We start from the raw sequence: 22,747 nt of genomic DNA on the forward strand, positions 1-22,747 counted from the left end.
ATCAAACATTGTGGGTGCTCCAGTCTGGAGAGCAAGCCCAGAAGCACCACGTACAAATGTGTTTAATGGTAAAGGCGAAGTTAACCGAGCCTATTGTCAGAATTGACCGTATTTAGGAATTCAGCCTACACCCGCAAATGCTTTTTTTGTCAACATCTACAATACCCTTCTTCGAACCACTAGCTTGACTGACACATCAGAATACTGTAGTAAACATACGAAATCTGGCTTTAGGGTACATACCTTATTTTCGAACAACTTATAACTGGCACTCGTTATCTCACAATCTACCATTACTAAACAGTACATATGCGCGGATATCAAATAAGAAAGAACTACGGACCTTTTTTCACTCAGGTGAACAGCAAATTTTAATTGAGTGGTTCCTATCTTGTGCTGTTGATGATTTCGCTATGTGCACTTGTAAATGTTACGTTTTAATTTAGGTATCTCTTGTTTGTATGTTCATACTCAAATGTATATATTTCTATTTTTTGTGAATGCTAGAAAGCTGTACTGTTGTTACTTCTTACACTGTACGTGTATGCAGAATGTAGAAGCATTGTATTATATGCCCATTCTGTTAACTTGTGTACTTTATGCTTTGTGGTCCGTGGTCCTTTCTGAAAGATTGTATGATATGCTTTTTGTTTGACTTGACGTAAATACGGGATTGTAATTTGGCTTTACCTTCACATGCTCGCTGCCATTGCCTTTTATGTGGTTTTGCGGGGTTGTCAAGCTGCTTAGACAGCTTTGTCCGAAAAACCGAAGTAGTTTCTGGGAAATAAACATCTACGATGATGATAATAATTATGATGATGATGATGATGATGATGATGATGATGATGATGATGATGATGATTGCACTTGGCTTGCTACACCTTGACATGCAGATGAAAAGTTTGTATTACGGAACGCTTTCTTCTCATCTACTGACATGAAAAGCACGCTGCTTGCTTACGGCGAGACACTTCATGGTGAAACGTTTTAAGGCGGAGACCGCTTTCTTGCCTGCGCGCCTTTAGGAAAGTTACCACCCACCGTCGTAATGCAGTCAATGTTCAACCATATTTCGGTTGGTACGCAAGGCAATTAAATAACGTACTGGTACGAACGTGTTCGGACTTCAACAACTGTTCTTAAGGCACCAATTGTTACGATTACTACGAAAATAGATATCCAACACGGCAGTAATGCAGCGCAGGAGAACAGCCCGTGTTTCTTCAAACCGAACAAAGGGCTGCTTTTTTTTATTTTTTTGAAGAGAGCGGGACTTGAACGCCAGAAGGGTGAGCATCACCGTGAAATTGAATTGCCCACCTGCGAGTGAGGCTTCGCCTTCAAGCAGCGAAGACGGAAAGCCGTGTACTCGGCGAAGAGGAAAGCGGTCCGTTAGTGCTAATCACAATTCCGTTCCCGTCATGCGTTGCAACGGCAGTTCTGCTGAGGCAATTCCACGACTCACCGATAGGAAAACCTTACGTCGAGCGCAGCGCATGATCCTTTCAAGCAGGGGTCGGCAACCTTTTTAAGGCGGAGGGCCGAGTTGCACGAAGCCGACACGGGCAGGTTTCGGAAAGCGAATTTAGGGGGGGGGGGGGGGGGGGTATTTGCAGACAGAAAAAAATCGCCGAATTGACTGTAATATGACAATAACTGACAATATATTAGCTAAGTGTGAACATAGGGACCAGGATAACTAGAAATGATCTCTCTTTGTTCCTATCTTACCTCATTTGAAGTCAAAACTGCCATGTTGGCTTTAGAATAGGAAGTGACAAGGGGGGGTGGGGAAGGGCTCTGAAGTCTTTCCGGGGGCCGCATCATGTTCCACCGCTTGCGACCCGGCGGCCACGGGTTGCCGACCCCAAACTCTGGATTAGTTATTTCTCTGTCGAAGCAATTTTAGTGCGTGCGTGCGTGTGTGTGTGTGCGTGTGACCATTGTTCCTGTTGAGGATAGATATCACTATACCGCTCGTAAGTAAGGTACATAGTGCAGTTGTTTTTTTCATGCCTGCACTGGCCACCCTGGTTGTAACTTCGGTTTGGCGGAACTTAAGCCTACGACGTTACACTGACTGTACCAGTGTACACCAAGGTAGTTTAAATAGCCCTACTCTATCTTAATGGGACCGGGATCTGGATCTTACTCCCCAATTTCCCGCGCGCAAGTTATGACCAGAAAGTGTCGATGACGCTGTGCGTGCGTATGGGCATGCGTACCAGCTCGAGGGAACGAGAAGTTTACAGCGGTTCATACGGACCCTAAAAGGTGAAGCGAAAATTGGGCAATCAAACCGTCTTGGCGCGCTGCGAGTGGTACGCCCAGCTTTACCCATCTGCGACATGGTATAGAGAGGTAACGCTCGCAACGCCGCTAAATGGTTTCACCTTTTTATTTTCGCCTCACTTTTTATGCGCCCGGTGAGGCGTATAAACCACCTTGTTATAGTTAACGTTAGTACGAACGGACACAGTTGTAACTTGCGTTTCGTACGCCAAATCATACGGGACAAAATGGGGCATGATTCCGCTTTTAAGAGTGAATACGTAACAGCGATGGTTTCAACTTTTGATTGATTGATTGATTGATTGATTGATTGATTGATTGATTGATTGATTGATTGATTGATTGATTGATTGATTGATTGATTGATTGATTGATTGATTGATTGATTGATTGATTGATTGATTGATTGATTGATTGATTGTGGGGTTTTACGCGCCGACGCAACACAGGCGAGGAGGTGCGCCGTAGTGGAGGGGTCCGGATTAATTTTGACCACCTGAGGATCTTTAACGTGCGCCGAAATCTCGTACACACGGGTGTTTTTGCTTTCCGCCTCCATCAGGAAAGCAGCCGCCGCGCCCGGGAATCGAACCCGTGCTCACGACCTCGTGCTCAGCAGCAGAACGCCTTAGCCACTGAGCCACCGCGGCGGGTGTTTCAACTTCTCTACGGCACACAACTGGGCAATCCTTGTTGCGCACGTGTGCTTAGCGTAGCTCAAGCTGTCACGAATTAGTCTGCCCTCATTCCTCAGTTCTGGGACCCGGTGACAATCAGCGGCGACAACCACTTCCTCACGCGCACGTACGAACACATGCTTGGCTGCAACAGGCTGAATACCACGAAGGCTTTAAACACTGTCAGTCTACTCTGCAAGTCGCGGAATGTTTTCACTCAACGACGAGCATATCAATCACTTCCGACCCATGTCGACGGGGCACCCTTACCGCTCGTGCCGCTTTCGAACGCGCCGGTCGCCCGGCTACAAAAGAGCTCCAAATAATGCATTGTTTATGAAGGAGCGTAACTTCTGTGCCGGCGGTCCCGAGGCTCCTGTGGCAACGACATCCACATTACCCACCCACTCTTTCACACTATCCCTGTAACGGACAATGACAGCAAGAAAGAAAGAAAGAAAGAAAGAAAGAAAGAAAGAAAGAAAGAAAGAAAGAAAGGAAGAAAGAAAAAAAGAAAGAAAAAAGGAGGAAGGAAGGGGGAAATAAAAGAGAAAGAAACGGTAGAAATGAAGAGATAAGGAAGAAAGGAAGGAATAAAGAAAGAAAGGAGCAAAGGGCGGAAGAAAGCGAGAAAGGGGCGAAGGAAGATAGAAAAAGAAAAAGAAAGGAGAAAAGCAAGGAAGAAAGAACAGAAGCAAAAGGGGAAAACAAAAGAAGGAAGAAAGAGAAATAAAAGAAATAGAGAACGCGTTTCCTACCCGAAGTTTCGCAGCATTGCTTAAAAAACGAAAAAAAAATCTGAAATCAACAAAAAGTAAAAGAAAGAATGAGGAAAGAACTGTAGCAATAAGGAAGGAAGGAAGGAAGGAAGGAAGGAAGGAAGGGAGGGAGGGAGGGAAGGAGTGGGGGGAGGAATAAAAAGACAAAGGGTAGAAGGTTAAGGAAAGGAAAGGAAATAAATATACAAAATATAGAAATCTGTTCGCAAGCAAGGAACGAACAATGTCCCAAAGTAAAAAACATAATACGCCAAGAAAGATGTGGCTCACGCTTCTGATGGACTGCATTGTTTTCACGTAGGAGGGCGCGTCGATGTTCTGCTGCTCTTGCGACAGAAGATAGGCTGCGCAGGAGAAGAGAAAAAAAATCGAAATTACTCGGTGCTGTCAAGCGCACGTACAGAAGGTAGCAAAGCAGCAATGATTAAAATTATATTAATACTGACGCGTATAATTTCCGTACAGTAAGGATGAAGAACACGCTGCAAGCCGGCCCCTGAGCCCTAAATGCGAAGACGTCTTTCCATAATAACAAGGACCACCTAAAACTGAGCTCAATCGGAACAAAGTGTGGTTGGGCAAGCTTGTCTCGAGGGGGCATTTAGGAAGCTCGTGAGGGAGAAGTCGTGGTTACGAGATAATGCTCAATACTTGAGGCACTAGAGATTTGTAGACGACACTATCTTGTTAAGTTAATCAGGAGAGCAAATTCAAAAAAAATTCAAAAAAAAAGGCGCTGCAGCCAGAAAGGTCAATAACATTGTCTAAGATATATATAGGGAAATAAAAGTAACGTGGAAAAATTTGCGCAGATGACGTTCTCTTCAGCGTGGGTAATGAAATTACTTGTTGAAATGGAGGAATGTGCTGGTAAATATCCTAGCCTAAATCACGAAAAAAAGTTCTCGGGCTCTAAAGTCTGCTTACATGGTATGAAGGTGGTAGACTAGAAAATATCAAAGATTTATTGACTGCTACATGGCATTTCCGTATTCTCCTCATTTTGATGCGAAGCATTCTTTGTCGACTTTGTCTTTGTAATGGGAGATCATTGTAATGGGAGCACAGGTTGCATATTTGTTGCAGCCAGCAAAAAAGGTTGTCCCGTGAACTATGCGGATAAGATATGGGAAACATCAACGCATTTGGGAAAGATAAGATATGGGAAGCTTCATAGGCAAACATAAAATATGGAGAACATATGGGAAAAGATGTCTAAATTTCGTTGAAATCTTGAGCTTACAGTCGCAAGTTGTCTCTGCGCACAATTTTAGAGGAAAACATGTATGGTGAGCTGTAATTCGTCTAGCTCTCAACATAAGAAAGTATCGGCAATGAAAGAATAAGAGCGAGCGCTGTCAGTATACCAGACACAACCGAATAGGTAAATATAACAAAACACCTTTATGCATGGCAAATGGTACACTTTTTCTGCGAAAAATAGAGCCATATTTCACTGCAGGATGGCATACAGACGAATAAAGCTTAATATATGGAGCGGTGAATTCTCTTGAAGCCGTACACAGAAAAGTGAACCAACGGCGAGCACCCACTGAAACAGATCTTACCTCTGGAGAAAAATTTACTGTGTCATCGAAACGTAACCACAACAGTGGCATACCTTGAGAACTGTTTGGATAAATGCGCGGGTTTTAGGTGTGTGCGACAGCCTATTTGTTTCAGAGGCTTTCAGGTTTCTGTTTTCGAAGCACCAGCTGCTATAAGCTACGGCAGCGGACTGAATGGCTGCGCAATACCCAATGGTGGTAACATTTTTAGGTACTATGATGTCATGCGCGTATGGCGAAAAGGGGGAATGGTCTCCAGATGCGGAGACGTCAATAAAGCACAAATAAAAGAATAGGGGCCAAGTTAGGGACCTTGAGGGGTGCCGAAAATAAAACTCGGGGGCCAATTTCATTCGCGATTTGATACGAAGAATAGTTAAAGCAAAAAAAGAAAACATTCTCCCAAAAGACGCGACGGGGGCTTGTTCATCGTCTTCTCCGCGTGTTTTGTTTTCCCCACTAATTATTCTTCGTATGGAACGTACGTGCATAATAAGCAACAGATTCCTTCCAATTAAAGGGACCCTGCAACACTTTCGATAAGCGCTTTCACGCTTCCCTTCGAGTCTGGAACCACTGCGAAAGCTAAGGTTATCGCCAGCGCGGAGCTGTACTGCGTGATTTGCTCGTCGCACCAGATACGCCTTCCATTTCTGCTTTGTTTTTGTGGCTTTTTTTTTATGTTGCTATCCAAAAGCGTTCATTGCGGCAACTGAAGGAAAACCGGCTAAAAGCCGCTACATCGCCTTAGTGACGCAATTCGAGCCATCGAAGAACGTCAAGACCGGGAAAGTTGAAATCTTTTGAGCGAGTTTCCAAGTTATCTGATGGGCATAGAGCAGTAATTTTTGGCTGAGGGATTTTGCGACACCCTAATCTAAGAGCCGGGTGTGTTGGGTGACTATGTTCTGCAAGCATTTAAGATTTCAAAGAAGTTGAAAAACGTGTTGCAGGGTCCCTTCAACACAGACATAGCATGACGAATTCTGAACGCAACTTGGCAGTAGTTCAGCTGAACAGCAGTTAATAACCTATTATTGATAAAAAATGCAGCGCAACAAAGAAGGGTGAGGACAAAACACGCAAAAAGAGCGCAAAATGCTCACTTTGTAAGTTTGTAATATTAATAATTACTGTAACCGGTTCTTCTAAAGAGCATGCAGACGCTACCCCCGCTATATCGGCCGCTTTCTTTCAATCGTACTTCTGAATTCTAAAATTCCTAAAGCAGGTGCACCGTTTCCCCGTATCTAAGTCATTTCAACAGAAACCGAAACCCAGAGGCCCTCATCCACTCACACTGGCCTACATCTTATCAAAAGGCTGTATAATAGAGAATACTCAAAAGCCTCGCATCCCCCTCCGCTCAATCCCTAAAGGAGTACTGAAACGAAATTTCAAAGCTGAGGTAACTACGCATAACGCTTCCTTTGTATATGGAGGTATCTCCCAGGAAGTTTCACCTGTAGCCGTTCGGTATAGCACATTCTAAATCAATTTTAATCTTTGCGCGCGAGAAAGCTTAGAGTGGATGCCGTTTGGACATCGGCATTAGCGTGACGCGTTGACGCGTTGACGCGTGACGCCGCCCCAAACTTCCTATGTCAGGGCTCTCGTGGCGTAGCCAAAGGCGCTGGCTGCTGTTGGCGCACGTTGCTTCGCTGTGTGTATCACGTCACAGTTTTGGAACTGACGTCATGCTGCTCGGTTGCCTGCGACCACAGCGAGTCGCGACGTGCACGCGCGCGCGCAGACCGGCTGTGGTGGTACGGGAACGCTGACGTCAAAAGCGCCCTCCTGTCAGGGCGGCCGCATCGGTGTTCGTTTCATCGAAACCGAAACTGACACGAATAAATGAGGCTGAAAACAATTATTTACGCTGCGATTGACCATATAATCTGCCATTCTTTGATTTGGAGGCTGGTAGGCACTCATAGGAGCGAAAAAGCGCGACACGAAAATTTCGTGTCCGTACTCCTGCAAAACTTGTAGCGCGTGGTCTGTGCACGATTGAGAAAAATCTCGAAGAAATTGGTCTTTGTTCGATTAAAAGTAGCCCGGCACGAGCATGGTACTTGGGCTTGACATCCCCTCGAACATCAACGAAAAAAATGCACCGACGATTACTATACTCCCTAATACGAAATTCGTGCACAGCGCGAACGCCAATCTTCTCGGTCACGGCGCATATCTGCTGCGTCTCGGGAAGGTTGTGCGATCAGCGAACGCACGACGGCGCGCGCTACTCGGCTGTTATATCGCAGCACGTCGCCGCCGACGAGCTTGTTATTGTAAGTCGTGTTTGAAACTCCCGCGCACATATCACGTGGTTAGGATGAGCCACGCAACGAGGAGCATGTCTCACTGCCTCCCCCTCACACTTTCGCCAAGCGTCGCCGCCGACGAGCATGTTATTGCAAATTGTGTTTGAAACTCCCACGCACATATCACGTGGTTAGGATGAGCCACTCAACGAGAGCATGTCTCACTGCCTCCCCCTCACACTTTCGCCAAGCGCCGCCGCCGTCGAGCGTCTCATGTGAGGTCAACATACTGCCCTCCCCTTCACACTTTCATCACACTTTCCTTTGCTGTTTTCTTTCGGCCTTCGCTCGCCCAGTTACAACTCCGTCCATGTCGTCGACGCCAAACCACAGTACCGGCCGCCAAAGTACTGCGCACTAAAAACAAACTCTTGAACCGTCCACCTTTCCCTCACTCTCCGTTCGTGAACCCCATCTGGCTAGCGTCCTTCCTCTATCAACAAAGGTATTACAGTTGAAACTCGTTATAACGAACACTGATATAGTGAATTGTTGGCTATAGAGAACTAAGTGCTAACTTTGGTTGGTCACATTTCATTTAGATGACACTTCTTTTATAACGAAACTGAAACCATCAGAGCCGCGCGCTATGGCGGATAGAACGAAGATATATTTGACCGATACGCTGAGGAGCTACTTGGAAAAAACCCTGTAGTCCGAAACTAGAGGCCCTTTTGTTCGTGGACACTGTGGAAACATCGTGCTCAGTGCTGTGAGCAGCCACCAGACGAAGATCACATCCTTCATCAAATATAAGGACGCAGTCCTGTTTTATCAAGGGAAATCTGTTCTGTTGTTATTTCACGTACTCATGTTCCGGTTCATTGAGCTTGAAATGCAACAGGGAGAGTGGTAAGGTTTACCTTGTTTATAGCGGATTCGAAGCCTTAAAGGGACGGACAACCGATTTTTGTCGCGTATATGTTCTCTAGCTCATATGAAAGCCAGCGTTTTATATAGCCCGGTAACCACAAGCAATTTCTAAACAAATTGGCGGAAATCATTTTAATTTGGCAGTAAACTTCCTGAAATCGGAAGAGTGGCGGTTCGTAGTGTCGAAACTTGACACTGTGTCCCTGTCACTTGACCTGCAAACCTAGCAGCTAGCGTAACTGTTGAAACGTTTATTTACTCATTGAAAACCTTTTAACAGAAGTATTTGTACAAGGTGAAATTGTATATGCCTTTCTAAAGATTATTTTGAAAATTTTAAAGACACGCCGCCCGCCGTCACCGGGTTGCTCTCAGTGTGGCTAACTGAGCCTCCATGCCCAGAATCAACGGCAGCGTTCAGTAAACAGACCCAGTGAAGGAGCTTTGACGATTCTGCCTGAGTCAGGGGCGTTTGTTCTGCCAAAATATTTGATTTCAGGTTCCAAATACGCCAACAGCTGCGTAAAAAGAAAGAAAACGACGCGCCCGGGGAGAATAGAACTTCCCGCCTCGACAACGTGAAGCCAGATTCTACCCATCGTCTATCCCAACAGATGGCGCATTCGTGCAAAATAGATCGTTGCATTAAAAAAAAACGCATAAAGGAGCAGGAAAGCCAGCGATTCAAACTTTTTTAGCTGCGGACAAGTTTTTAAATATCGTTTTTCACTTCGCATACAGACAAAAGTATGTTTCCGAGCTACTCTATGTCATGGTTGCCAGCATTATTTTTGGGAGGGACACATACGGCTCGTAGATATAAAAATTTCGAATGAAAAAGTTCTAGGGCGTTATCAGCAAAACCGTTTCTCGTCAAGGTACTTTAAGTGATGCCCTTTCATTTGGGATAGAGAATATATACTCGACAAAAATCGGTTGCCTGTCCCTTTAATAAATGCATTTTTGTATCAGGTATTTTTGCGCGAGCCAGATTGTCGCTTTGCTATAGCCGATTTGTACATCTGCTGTTACAACGAATAGCGGTTATAACAAACTAGTTTGCTGTCCCTATACTACTTCGTTGTAAGGAGGCTCGACTGTATTGCTATATACTTCAACCCTCAAATATTGGTTTATATAAACTAGAAAAGGTTCACACAGGGTCATGTTCTGTTTTCTAATACAGGTAAGCAAAGACAGACCCTTACGTTTACTCCATCTTTTTTTTTTTTTTAAAGAATAAACAGGCCTGTCATCGATCTCATCCCCTATCGCACACATGCAGAGGGCTGAGCGCATACGCGCACGCGTTCGCAGCCCTCGTACAGAAACATCGGGCAATGGATGCGCCACATGTCTGCCGGGGCCATTACGAAGTTTGTTTCCGTACTTTTCCGGTTGGGCATGCGAACTGCCGGGACAGGCCCTGCGGCTGTTGCAATACGCCCAGGATATTGAAGCTGTATATCACAGGTGTCAGCTCTGTCAGCTACAGATATATATATATATATATATATAAATCTAGAGAAAGATAAACTCACAAAGCGCGCAGAAATAGTATAAGTAAAGAGTCGGATACACAGCAAGAACAATAACAAACAATGTTTACTTACGTAGCGGCAATGGGACTTGCCTTCATCAGAGTAAAGTTACATGATTTTGCTGTCGCAAACATTTTGAACACATTTCTTATATAGGTTTGCATAAAACTGTGAGAAGGAGAGGAAAATGTTCCGGAAATGAAGAATGTGCATACAGTCAGGCTACGCAAAATATTTGCGACAGCAAAATCATGTAACTTTACTCTGATGAAGGCAAGTCCCTTATACTATATATATATATATATATATATATATATATATATATATACTCGTATGTACTCCTACCAGAATTGAACTCGCCTGTTTCTGTGCACGCTGTCTAAGCCGCGACCTAAAAGTAACCATGACAACACCAACCGCTAAAGATAGTGAGTATAATGAATACAATGACTTCTTTGAAAAAGTTCGTTCCTGAACTGTAAATCAGTGCTTTATGTATCCTGCGCTGAAAGCGACCTTAAACGCAACACTCCACTGCAGTCTCGATGAGTAATGCGTGGGGATTTATTAAATTAAATTATTGCATTACACGAGCTTTCTAATGAAAAGAGACCCAAAGAGCTCCGATTACATCCCAGAACTTCTGCACACAAGCCAAAGGGTTCGTTCCTCGTAACCAGTACCCAAGAAGGTACGCAGTCTTCCGTATACTTTTTCCGGCAGGAGGGCTATACGATGTTGTACTCGTAGCATCGTCATCATTATGTTTGTATGTCCACTGCAGAGCGAAGGCGTCTCCCATGATTCTCCATCCATTCCTGTGCCACAATTCCCCGTATTCCCCGTATTCCGCCCTCGTCACGTCAACAATGGGCGTGGATGGTCCTCGTTGCCCATGTTGAGGACATGCTAGAACACACCAGTAGGCCATACTTCAAGAACGACCCCAAGGCACTGCTTCCTCGTAACACTAGGACTTTGTCTCACGAAGTCCTTGTGACAGTCCTAGTAAGACTAGACTAGACAAGGTAATGTAAGACTAGGACTTGGGTCCTTTTAAAAGCTCGCTCTCTCTTTCTCTCTCCCTATCTTTCAATTTTCTCACCTCATTTCTGCATCGAATTAACTGCCTTACACTACTTCTTACATCTAGTCCCGTCCCTGAGTAGCCTCTCTCTGTAACGCGAATGGTCCAGTGATTGTCGGTTCTGCGCATTACCAGCCCAACCCAAGTCCACTTCTTGCTCTTCCTACGAGCTATGACGCGTCTTTTACCCAACTTTGTTCTCTGTTGTGGAATGCTTGTTTCCTACCTCTTGACGTTATCTGCACCATCCTTCTGAGAGTATGGGTTTTAACGCGTCCGAAGCTACCTCTGGGCGATATGGCGCGCCGTAGTAGAGTCCTCCAGATTAATTTCGACAACACGTGGGGATCTTTGACGTGCGCCGAAATCTCGACGCACGGGCGCTTTTGCTTTTCGCGTCCATCTGTAACGCGACCCCAGCGGCCGCTATTAAAGCCGCGTCCTTGGGGTCAGCAGCGCAACGCCTCAGTTACTGAGCCACCGGTGCACCCATCCTCTTATCCGTGCTACCAGTGAACTCAATGATACTCACGCTACTCACTGACACTCACTGATACACTGATATTCAGTGCGCTCACTGAAAGGATACTCACGCAGTCCCTGTCCTTTGCCAACGAGCAGCATTCCGAGCAGGTCGGCGAGCAGGTTGACTGGCGCAAGCAGAGGAGACCGTTGGGTGTCGTCCAGGGGTTCGAGCTGCGGGGGAGCCAAGACGGCGCACCGGGCTTCCGGAGACGCCGTCGCCGCTCCGCACCCGAGCCGCCACCGGTTGGGCGGCCGCTGCTTGCACGATGAAAGGAATCCTCGGAGAAGACGGGGAGAGCCTCCAGGGACAGCGTTGCCCTGGTGAGGGCGAAAGACCGGCGCAGTTAATTGGGTGGGTCGTTGGTTGTTGTTGTTGTTCCTTGATATTGGCGCATACCCAATCAGGGGATCGGCCAAACATCAGTCGTTAATTCGAATGAGATTACTGCCTAGGTGGATGATTCAAAGAAAATTAGAAAAAATTGGAAGCTTTTTTTTTACTTGTGATGGAGTAATTGAGTTTGGAATTTGGTCAATATTGAAACAAAGTTGGAGCCACTCTGCCTCTTCTTCTTCTTGTTGTTGTTGTTGGTGGTGGTGGTGGTGGTGGTGGTTCCAGTGAAATGGCGCGTACCCACTGAGGTGGATTGGCCGGGAAATCGGCGCCTTACCGAAAGAAATTAAGTCATTTTTGTAGGGAAAGAAAAATATTTAAATATTAGAATGGATTAGCAGTAGATGGCTGGAAAAATAAAAGTAAGGTGATTAAAAAAATGAAAAAAAAAGTAAAAAATAACACCATTTAATGAAAATTGTAAGTGAGGAACACGAAGAAAGAAAGTGGTACAGACGAAGCAGTGAGCTAGGCGCGCATATACTTGACAGGGGAATCCAGCAGGGCCGACTGATGTCTAACGCACCAGATGGCCTGATTCCAGGATGAATGAGTGCAACGAACGGCAAAGATCCCCGTGGCAGAATCCCAGTTCCTTCGCCCGAATGACAAAATAAGTGTAGCAGACAGCGGGAGGTTTAGCCAGCTGCATGTGCTTTCTAAGTATCTTCGTCTCTTCTGCGTGAAAAATGTTGCGCGTGGTTGTTTTTAGAGTATGTAACATACCCAGTCAGTGGATTGGAGCCTCATCAGTGGTTGCAAAGAAAAAAAGTTTCTTACCTAATTACGAGACACTGTCTACGGATCATCTAAAGGGGTTGGAAAGATGTAACGGATGAATGACTGGAGTGAGACCCGGGGGCATGGCAGCCCAAAACGGAGATGATAACTTTAATGACAAGGGAATCTTCATGATGATAATGGTGATGACGGACGCATACCCAGCGGGAGATTCAACATTCTCCCTTCAATTGTACCCTTCTTATTTTACATTCCAGGCATTGGGCATGTGTCGACGGGGGATAGGACAAGGGCTGCAAAATTAAAATTGTTCCTTTCTTTCTTTCGCTTGGACCTATTTCATCCGAAGCGTGTGACATCAAACAAAATTGGAGGATCGAGTACAGAGGGATTTATGTATATACTTCATGTACATAAGTGGGACATACAGGGGTACAAAAAATGGGCCCGCTAAAGCCGACATGGGGGCTTGTGCGAAAACGCCCGGGATTGGTGGAACCACCAAGAAACACAAACGGGACACAAAGAACAAACAAGCAAGGGATACAAACAGACATATACTATAGGTACTGGCAATCGGGGTGTATTTGGAAACATCCGCTTACAGGTACTATAATACACCCGCATGCGCAGCTCCCCGTCGCAGAGCCATGACAAAACCCCTACACCCACAACTGCCCCCAAATGATTAGACGGTGGTTTGAGTTACGCTCCCGAAAATTTTCCCGTTTTTATACGCGTCTATAAAGCGCTCCCGGCGCCAGCGGTCATGATATCTCCGATTTCAGGACGTCATTGCATGTCTGCCTTGTGACCCGCTCCATCTGGGTGCAAGGGACAAAGCCGGTTTCTCACACATAAAGGCAGTAAACAAGCGCACGTTGCCGCGTTCAGCGGTTTTATATTATACGATGAAACAGTCCGCTGTTCACGCGTTACCTAAGTCTCTGAATCATTGCGAAATAAACAATGCAGACGTAATTACCAACGCTTTATTTAGTGTCTTGCTTTTCGTACGTAATACCTAACTTCTTGGTTGGTTGGTTGGAGCCATAACAAGATCGCACGCACCCACTCTGGGGGATTGGCCGAGCCTGTGGTCTCATTGTTCAAGAAGCTTACGAATTCAAACTAAGAAAAACAGAAGTGAGATGATAGTGGGTAAAGTGACGCGGACAATTTGAGAACCTAAAATAACAAAAAAAATCAATACTGCTGTAACAACAGGTATTGTAATAAACTTCTTTCAGTTGAATCGGGCTTCGGTAACTTCTTCTATGGTTTAGAGCTGCAGTGCTCCGGTGTTCGCATTGGCATCAATATCAGTGCGAGGAACGAGAGGCCGTGGCAGGCGGGCGATATGGCCAGCCCTGCAACGCTCGAGGACGAAGCCCTGTGGACCGATGACGCCGCTCTGAGCGACGACGTGTCCAAGATGTCCACGGCCGACATCATTCGCAAGACCAGGAGGCTGGACAACGAGATCCAGCTCATGAAACGCGAGTTGATGCACCTCACGCACGAGATGCAGGCGCAGAAGCAGCAGATCGAGGATAACAAGAACAAGATTAAAGTCAACAAGGCGCTGCCGCTGCTGGTCTCGACCGTGGTCGAGCTCCTCGACGTCGACCCGCAAGACCTCAACCAAGAGGACGGCGCCAACGTGGACCTCGACTCGCAGCGCAAGGGCAAGAGCGCCGTCATCAAGACGTCCACGCGCCAGTCCTACTTTCTGCCGCTCATCGGTCTCGTGGATGCCGAAAAACTGCATCCCGGCGACCTTGTGGGCGTCAACAAGGACTCCTACATCATCCTGGAGACGCTGCCGCCAGAGTACGACTCGCGCGTCAAGGCCATGGAAGTCGACGAGCGGCCCACCGAGCAATACAGTGACATCGGCGGCCTCGACAAGCAGATTCAAGAGCTGGTCGAGGCCGTTGTCCTGCCCGTGACGCACAAAGAAAAATTCGTGAACCTGGGGATAACCCCTCCAAAGGGAGTCCTAATGTACGGACCTCCTGGAACCGGCAAGACACTGCTGGCGCGGGCGTGCGCGGCGCAGACGAAGTCCACCTTCCTCAAGCTGGCAGGACCTCAGCTGGTCCAGATGTTCATCGGCGACGGAGCCAAGTTGGTGAAAGACGCCTTCGCGCTTGCCAAGGAGAAGGCACCGGCGATCATATTCATCGATGAGCTGGACGCCATCGGCACCAAGCGTTTCGACTCGGAGAAGGCCGGCGACCGAGAGGTGCAGCGTACCATGCTCGAGCTGCTGAACCAGCTGGACGGGTTCAGCTCGAACTCCGACATCAAGGTGATCGCGGCCACCAACCGGGTGGACATCCTCGACCCAGCCCTGCTGAGGTCCGGTCGGCTGGACCGAAAGATCGAGTTCCCGCACCCCAACGAGCCAGCCAGGGCTCGCATCATGCAGATCCACTCGCGCAAGATGAACTTCAGCAAGGACGTGAACTTCGAGGAGCTTTCCCGCTGCACTGACGACTTCAACGGGGCGCAGTGCAAAGCAGTTTGCGTCGAGGCCGGCATGATTGCCCTGAGGCGAGGCGGCGACAAGATCACGCACGAGGATTACATGGACGCCATCTTTGAAGTGCAGGCCAGGAAGAAGGCCAGCCTTAATTACTACGCCTGATTGGACTGAAGGAGTTCTTCCTCATATTAAATTCTCGTGTTCGGCTACTGTTTGGTAGCGTGTGCTTGTTTTTGTTGATGCAGTCCTTTGAGTACCGGAAAGCTGTGAATTTCGGTCACATTGTTGATTGATTGATTGATTGATTGATTGATTGATTGATTGATTGATTGATTGATTGATTGATTGATTGATTGATTGATTGATTGATTGATTGATTGATTGATTGATTGATTGATTGATTGATTGATTGATTGATTGATTGATTGATTGATTGTAGGGTTTAACGAGCCGACACAACGCAGGCGATGAGGCGCGCCGTAGTAAAGGGCTCCGGATTAATTTTTACTGCCTGGGCATCTTTAACGTGCGCCGAAATATCGAACACGGGCGTTTTCGCTTTTCGCCTCCATCAGAAAAGCGGCCCCCGCGGCCAGATCGAACCCGCGTTCTCGTGCTCAGCAGCAGAACGCCTTAGTCACTGAGCCACCGCGGCCGGTCCTTGTTAATTGGTGTTGCGTATGTAAGTATCGCGCCATGGACTCAAATCAGCAACGGTGTCTTGTTTGTTTATACCATAGAGTGTCGTGCTATACATAATAGTCCTTCGCTGCAAGCGCGTGCCGTCTTCGACGCCGCCATAGCAGCTAGAAACGTTCCTCCCCAGCTTGGCTTGGCCTGCTACACGGCTTCGTTTTGTTACTGAAGCCAAAATGTAATTTTTTCTTGCTCGCCTAGCATGAAGCCTTTACAAACTCCCTGACACATCTCCGGGAACTTCGCTATTGCATTGATACAATAACTTCAAGTAACCTTTCACAATTGCACTTTTTTTTTCAGCCACAGGTAACTTTTCAGCCTATTCATGACCCATGTCAAAGACAAGGGGAACGTTCCTACCCCGTAGATCACTGCACGCTGGCTGGAGCGCGGTTAAGTTGACACGGCGCCACATTTCCCCTTAGTATATATTAGTACGAAAGTCCATGGTTTACACTCAGCATTACTTGTAGTAAGACCATGGAATTTTACTTTTAACCAAACATTAAGCCTTAAAGGAGCCATGAAGACAAAATACAAGTTGGGTTTATTAGAAAGACTGCTTTGTCCCGATAACAATGATACCAATATCATCGCAATCTTCGAACAAATAACCGAGATATGAAAGAAAACGTGTGAAGCAGTCGCGACCCCCTAGCCACTTTCCCGCAACTTTTCTATGACGTCGCGGAACCTTCTTAGTGCGATTGGCGGCCGCCTAACTGACCTGTCGCGACGACACATGACTGGACGTCTGTAATGGGGCCTCTAGTTCCATTTGACCGCATCACTTTAATGCTTACGTGCAGTTAACGGACTGAAAATTATGTTTTATTGTTGGCCCGTGTGACGTCATTCTGGCTCATAACACGTCACTGTGGCGCAAAATTTGAAAGTTTTTAAATACGTCTTGCTTTTTTGTCGTTAAAAAACATATTTTGTGGCTGTAATGGAGCTGAGTGAGATACTGGATCCTAGTTCTTTCAAATTAAACAAAGTTGTATTTTCTCTTCATGGCTCCTTAAACCTGGAAAGCGCTTCGGGGCAGAGTAAGCGCAGGGGCAGCCTTTCTGCTCTGCTCGCGTGCTGTGTCCACTTGCAACAACGCGCTGTCCTACAGCGTTGTTCCAGGTTCTAAATGCTGCCTGGACCGTTATATAACACAGCCGGATACCACGAGAGGCTGAACTAGACAGGTTCAACCATGCTAGGTTCAGGCTTCCTGGGACACAAACAGCATTTCTTCATCAGACAATGATATAGCAACCCTGGTTGAGTACATTTGCCAAACAACCTCCCAATTATTATATGCAATCACACTATCGGCCTTCAGGGACTCGATAGGCGTGACTGCAGATCCTTCGGAAAGGCCTTCGTCCTGCAGTGGGCCTAACCAAGCTTAAGATAATATAATATAATATAATATAAGATAGGATAACATAACATAACATAAAAAATCCCGCTATCTCCATGATGATGAGAGGGGCGAAGCTCAAATGCTTATCGGTAAAACCATGAAACATTCGCCCACACATCATATAAACACTCGACACGTCAAGCTTTCCACCGCTCCGTTGACAAGCCCGTCGACAACGTCGATGTTTGTGGTGGTTATGTAGGGGTTGTTTTGGGCGATGAGAATCTCCATGGGTAAGTTGGCTGGCGAATTCGGTGTGTGACATTTTAGCCACCTTGGCCCCGTCGCCTTCTGCAGAGCGTCCTGTGTCGCGTACCCCCGGTACGTGTCTTCAGCTCGCAGGCGACGAACGACAACCTCTTCTTCTTCCTCTTCTCCTTGTTGGGTAGCAACGAACGTGTTGAACGTTTTGACCTCTTCGGCCAATCTTTGGTTGGCCAATCCCTAGGGAGATCCTGCCACAATCATCCGTAATGTGCCGTGCCGTATGCAGCAGCAACGAGGGACGGAACAGGGCCCGAGCAAGAGGAGCTTCGCCCCTAATATACCTACATGGGTCATGTTTGTACTCGGGTGACTGGTCCTGAGCGTATCGCGTAACTTACTAATGCTTGGTGGGATAATTGGCTACGCCAAGGGAGACGTCGCCGATGTACTATTGGAATATCGTGAAAAGGGTACTCATCTGGAACAGATGGTGTCCACGTGCAAGTAAGCTTGCTTGCAAACTGAAAATTGAGTTTTCAATTATAATATGAAATACGGTTTGCGAGCTTGGAACCATACTCGCTTTTACGTGCGTTACTCTTGCTGTTCCTACCATGTAAAACTACTATATATTTATGTTTTTCTATAAATCGACAATAACAGCCGTTAAATTAAAATATTTGTTCCTTTTTTTCAACAATCAACCCCTACTATTGAACAATACACATCGAACTCCGGTAAACTTCGATGTCGCGTGAAATGAAAAATACAAAAACCGACAGTGATCTTTAAATGAATGCACGTTCAACGAAACAAACAATCGCAGTGCTTCACTATAAATAAGTGAAGTAGTTACTGTTACCTGTATAAAATTGTCGGACAACTAAACACTCCTTACGAAGTAGTGAAAGCGAAATCATTACTGTTCAATTACTGAGCGGCTTCTGCAGCTCAAATTCCTTTTCGGCACCGAATCGCTGGGAGTGACCAGTCACGTTTAGCAGCCTTGATCAGGTAAACGGTTCACTGTTGTCCACCATCGCGGACGCCACACCGATGAAATTCGTACAAATGTGGCTTGGAAGGTAGAGCACTCATTCTGTACGCAGTCACGTGACAATCTAATGTGAAGTTTCACCCCGGCAGTCACCGCCGACACCAAGTGCCTGTAGGCCATCCCTAATTGCATGCAGTAAGTCCTCTTTCTTCTTTTTTTTTAATTTACAAAGGTGAGGCGAATGTACAGGTGGACGAAAAAGTAAGCGGAGCACGGGTTGGAGATTTTGTGGGGATTTCCCCGCCATGTGCCTGGCCAGCAAATTCTAAGTAACTTTTCAAGAAGTCATTCTATAACAAAATCGGACCTCATATGTTCTTTTTATGCGGACCGCCACACTAAATAGAAATTAATGTAGTTTCACAAAGCCGCGCTCCGTTTACTTTTTGGGGCACCTGTACAGCGGTGTTGATAGTAGATTCACTGCGCTACGCCACCCCTTTACAGCCACAACATATCAGTAGCAGCAGCACCAGCAGCTGTGGTTTATGGTTGGCTATGCGTACATGAGTCCAACGCTGAGTCCCCATTTCCGAGTCGCATGGTAGACAGCTTGCGAAGAGGTCTAATAAACGACTAAAGCAACAAGAATCGGAACGGCTTCGGAACCACCACCGAAGACAAAAACATCGTAGGAGACACCTTGACGAAGGCAAGGCGCAGTTTTGTAAAAAACAAAAACAATGTTTCAACAAACGAAGCGCTTAAAAAAAGGGGACAAACGCAGGCACCGAAATAACTTACAGGAAGCATCTTGCCCAAAAAACTTGTTTGTTTGTGTGTGTTTGTTTGTTTCTTTGTTTGTTTGTTTGTTTGCTGCAACATTACTATACTTAAAGGTGGCGCTTCCATTATTTTTTTGTAGTTTAGACAGGAAAGTAGCGCCTGATTTACTTCAATACTGTCTTCGCGAAGCAGTCTTCGTTGCCGTCTTCGCGAGGATTCGAACAGGGCTTAACACGGCGGGTGGTCCAACTTAGGTAAGAACAGTGTCGGTTCGTCCTGGTGGTCCTGTGTGCACTCTTATTTTTTATGTAGATAATGCAGTGGAGGAGGCATGTAACTTAGTATCTTTATTAAAGCAGAAAAATGACTAAAGCCTTGTTTGGACGCACGCGCTTCTTTTTTTTTTTTTTTTAGGGGTGGCGTACAACACCCCCCAAAAATATTCCTGGATACGTGGTGCTTACTACTAGTAATAAATGGTTACGACGACGACGATGTTGATGATGATGATTATGATGATTATGATGATGATGATGATGATGATGATGATGAGGAGGAGGAGGAGGAGGAGGAGGAGGAGGAGGAGGAGGAGGAGGAGGAGGAGGAGGAGGAGGAGGAGGAGGAGGAGGAGGAGGAGGAGGAGGAGGAGGAGGAGGAGGTATTTTTAGCAACTTCCCCTCTCCATTACATCCATTATACGGTACATATTCGTCTCAGAAAATATAAACCTCGCGAGACAGCAACTCTATGACCACCGATGCGGCTTGTAAAACTTACGAAGTACGTCAGTGGAAAAGAACATTTAAGAGCGGAAGATGAACGAAAAGAAACCAAAGAAACGTAAAAATGAATCCAAGAAGGAAAGATGACCATTCACCGAGCAAGCATTGATTTCAGCCAAATATAGCGACTTACAGACGTCAGCCGCCGACGGGAAAACCTTCTCGTGCTATAATGGCGAATGAAAAGCTGCGCGAAAAACGACAGGCTCGTTCCGATTTTGCAGACTGGTGGCGCAAGACGTCTGAACGGACTTTTTCCGTGGGAACCGAAAAGAGCCGACAGTCTTTAAAAAAAAATGCATGGTTCCAACGTTTTCTGATACTTGATGGAGCCGGCAAAGCCGAGAATGCTAAGGTATGGGTGCGTACATAGAGAAAGTTCAATTTAGGATGGGTGTATCACACTTGCTTTAAGAACACGTGGCAGCGGCGAATGCAGTCGACACTTGAGTCCCGTCAAAACGTCACTCTGCAAAACCCCGTGTTTTCATAAACACCGCGAAATAAAGTGGGAAAAAAATGGTCGGAAGGGAGGAATGAGGGCTTCGGAAGAGCGAAAATACCAAGGAAAATTTTTTTCGCTTTCTTGTGCTTGATTGGGCAGACAAAGTCTCGTTGGAGTGTTGTGCACTCGACGGTATTTAATTCCACGTTAGGTTATTCAATATTAAAACTTAATCCGCCAAACTGTAGTGGCCTTATCAATGCTTAAAGCTATGAGGAACTGTAAAAATGGAAAAGAGCGAATAAGTATTGTTTTATTTATTTTTCAATTACAACTTTTTTTTTTTTTTGCAAAAGTGCGAGTTACATTAATGGACGCCGCTGCAGCGGTGATGGTACGACACAAATACCCCTCGGGTATTTCCGGCAGTTCGATTAAATAAAAGGGGCCCCCGTTCTGACAGGGACTCGCAAGATAAGCCTCTCTTAACACTCGTGAAAGCATTTCGTGAAAGGGTATCGCGGAAAAAGCTCCCAGAATCACGCGCGTGGCTTCTCAGGGGAAAATAAAAACGAAATAAGCATGGAAATGTTCATGCATGATCAAGCATAATGGCAGTGACTTCGTACGTACGAATTTTCAGTTCGCAACATTCAAAACAGCCTCGCAGTCTTATCTCGATGTCCGTCCGAACTGTCAAGCTTGAAAAAAAGTAAGGTGAGGACCCAATTTGCGCCACTGGCAAAGGGACCTCTCAGTGACATTTACAGAGCATGAGCTTTTTATGTCTTGGTCAAAAGTGCGCATAGCTATAGTGCACAACGGATATTTATGCGTTTTCAGGGAGACACTCGCATAACACATCCGTGCTATTTTTGCTTTGACGTATTGCTGCCACCAGTTACAACGTTTTAGGGGTGAAGCCCCTTAGGGGCTCGGGATGTCAGCGTCTCATGTCGTCGTCGTAACTGTCGTCTCACGTAGTCACGGTAATAAAACACCGGGACACTCGTTTACGCCTCTCGCTAGAACGTAACGCGTACTAAAACACCGGGACACTCGTTTACGTCTCGCGCTAAAGAGCTTCGTAACGCGTACTAAAAAACACCGGTACACTCGTTTACGTCTCGCACTAAAGAGCTTCTTAACGCGTACTAAAAAACACCGGGACACTCTTTTACGCCTTGCGCTAGAAGTTAACGCGTACTAAATACAACCGGGACACTCGTTTACGGCTCGCGGTGGAAGGCTTCGTAACGTGTACTAAAAACACCAGGACACTCGTTCAGCCTTCAGGCTTCGCGCTAGAACGCTTCGTGCTTCAAAGACACGAGACTTTTACAGCAATGCTCCGTCTCCGTTTGCAAAAACGCCAAGGCGCCAAGAATATACGTATACACTGCATACTTAGCCCCTCCCCAGGTTTCAAATTAGTGGAGATGGCCCGGGATTTTTTTTCTCTGCGCCTTTAAAAATAACATCGTCTGCCTCGTGACATCGAGTTTGAGACGGGGGGGTGGAAGGTTTGAAACTGGACGACGGACATTGTTAGCGCATATGCCGCGGAGAAAATAGTGCAACCAGTTTATGGGTGTATTTATGCCGTGAACCATTCTGCTGTAATTAAGGTAGCTAACTCCTGCAACGCTCAATGGAGACGGCAATTCCAGACCCAGAATCGTAACTCCTGGCAGCTTCCCGCATTGCACAAGAGCGCTGTTGTGAAGCGTGTAACAGCTTCCCAAGAACCATCGAGAGTTCCCCATAGATTTACAACGGCCCATGTTGCGTTAAAACTTCTCTGCTATATGTTATAGCATACGCTTTGCGAAGTTCACAAATGAAGTTATATTACTCGAATAATTATAAAACGTAACCGTGCCACCTTCACTAACGTGAAACCTGGGGAGGGGCGAAGCATGCAGTGTATACGTGTATTCCTGACGCCTTGGCGTTTTTACCAACGGAGATGAAACCGTTGGGGGGGGGGGTAGAAATGTACAGGTTTGCTGTGAAGGTCTCTTGTCTTTGAAGCACGAAGCTCTCTAGCAAGAGGCGTAAACGAGTGTCCCGGTGTTTTTTTAGTACGCGTTACGTTCCAGCGTGAGGCGTAAATGAG

General features: G+C 46.3%; 2 protein-coding genes across 2 annotated transcripts in view; one reads left to right on the forward strand and one right to left on the reverse strand.

Moving 5' to 3' along the window:
* The window catches only part of LOC144139762 (uncharacterized), a 116,150-nt gene extending 102,240 nt beyond the window's left edge, over positions 1 to 13,910 (reverse strand). Inside the window, exons 1-3 of the mRNA XM_077672025.1 lie at positions 13,880 to 13,910; positions 11,738 to 11,947; positions 4,022 to 4,095 (exon numbers count right to left, since the gene is read on the reverse strand). Coding sequence (XP_077528151.1) covers positions 4,022 to 4,095; positions 11,738 to 11,947; positions 13,880 to 13,910 — 315 coding nt within the window. The remainder of the gene's footprint in view (positions 1 to 4,021; positions 4,096 to 11,737; positions 11,948 to 13,879) is intronic.
* A 254-nt stretch (positions 13,911 to 14,164) lies between these two features.
* On the forward strand, positions 14,165 to 15,457 carry LOC144139287 (26S proteasome regulatory subunit 6A-B-like). Its single transcript, XM_077671683.1, has one exon. It carries the CDS (start codon positions 14,165 to 14,167, stop codon positions 15,455 to 15,457), a length of 1,293 nt encoding a protein of 430 aa, XP_077527809.1.
* The last annotated feature ends 7,290 nt before the right edge of the window (positions 15,458 to 22,747 follow it).

This window comes from Haemaphysalis longicornis, unplaced genomic scaffold (assembly GCF_048455015.1).
Source record: "Haemaphysalis longicornis isolate Haplotype H1 unplaced genomic scaffold, Haemaphysalis longicornis Haplotype H1 scaffold_5, whole genome shotgun sequence".
Classification (NCBI taxonomy): domain Eukaryota; kingdom Metazoa; phylum Arthropoda; class Arachnida; order Ixodida; family Ixodidae; genus Haemaphysalis; species Haemaphysalis longicornis.

Coding starts and splice junctions, on each gene's coding strand:
- LOC144139287 (XM_077671683.1), top strand. CDS start 14,165: ATGGCCAGCCCTGCAACGCTCGAGGACGAAGCCCTGTGGACCGATGAC.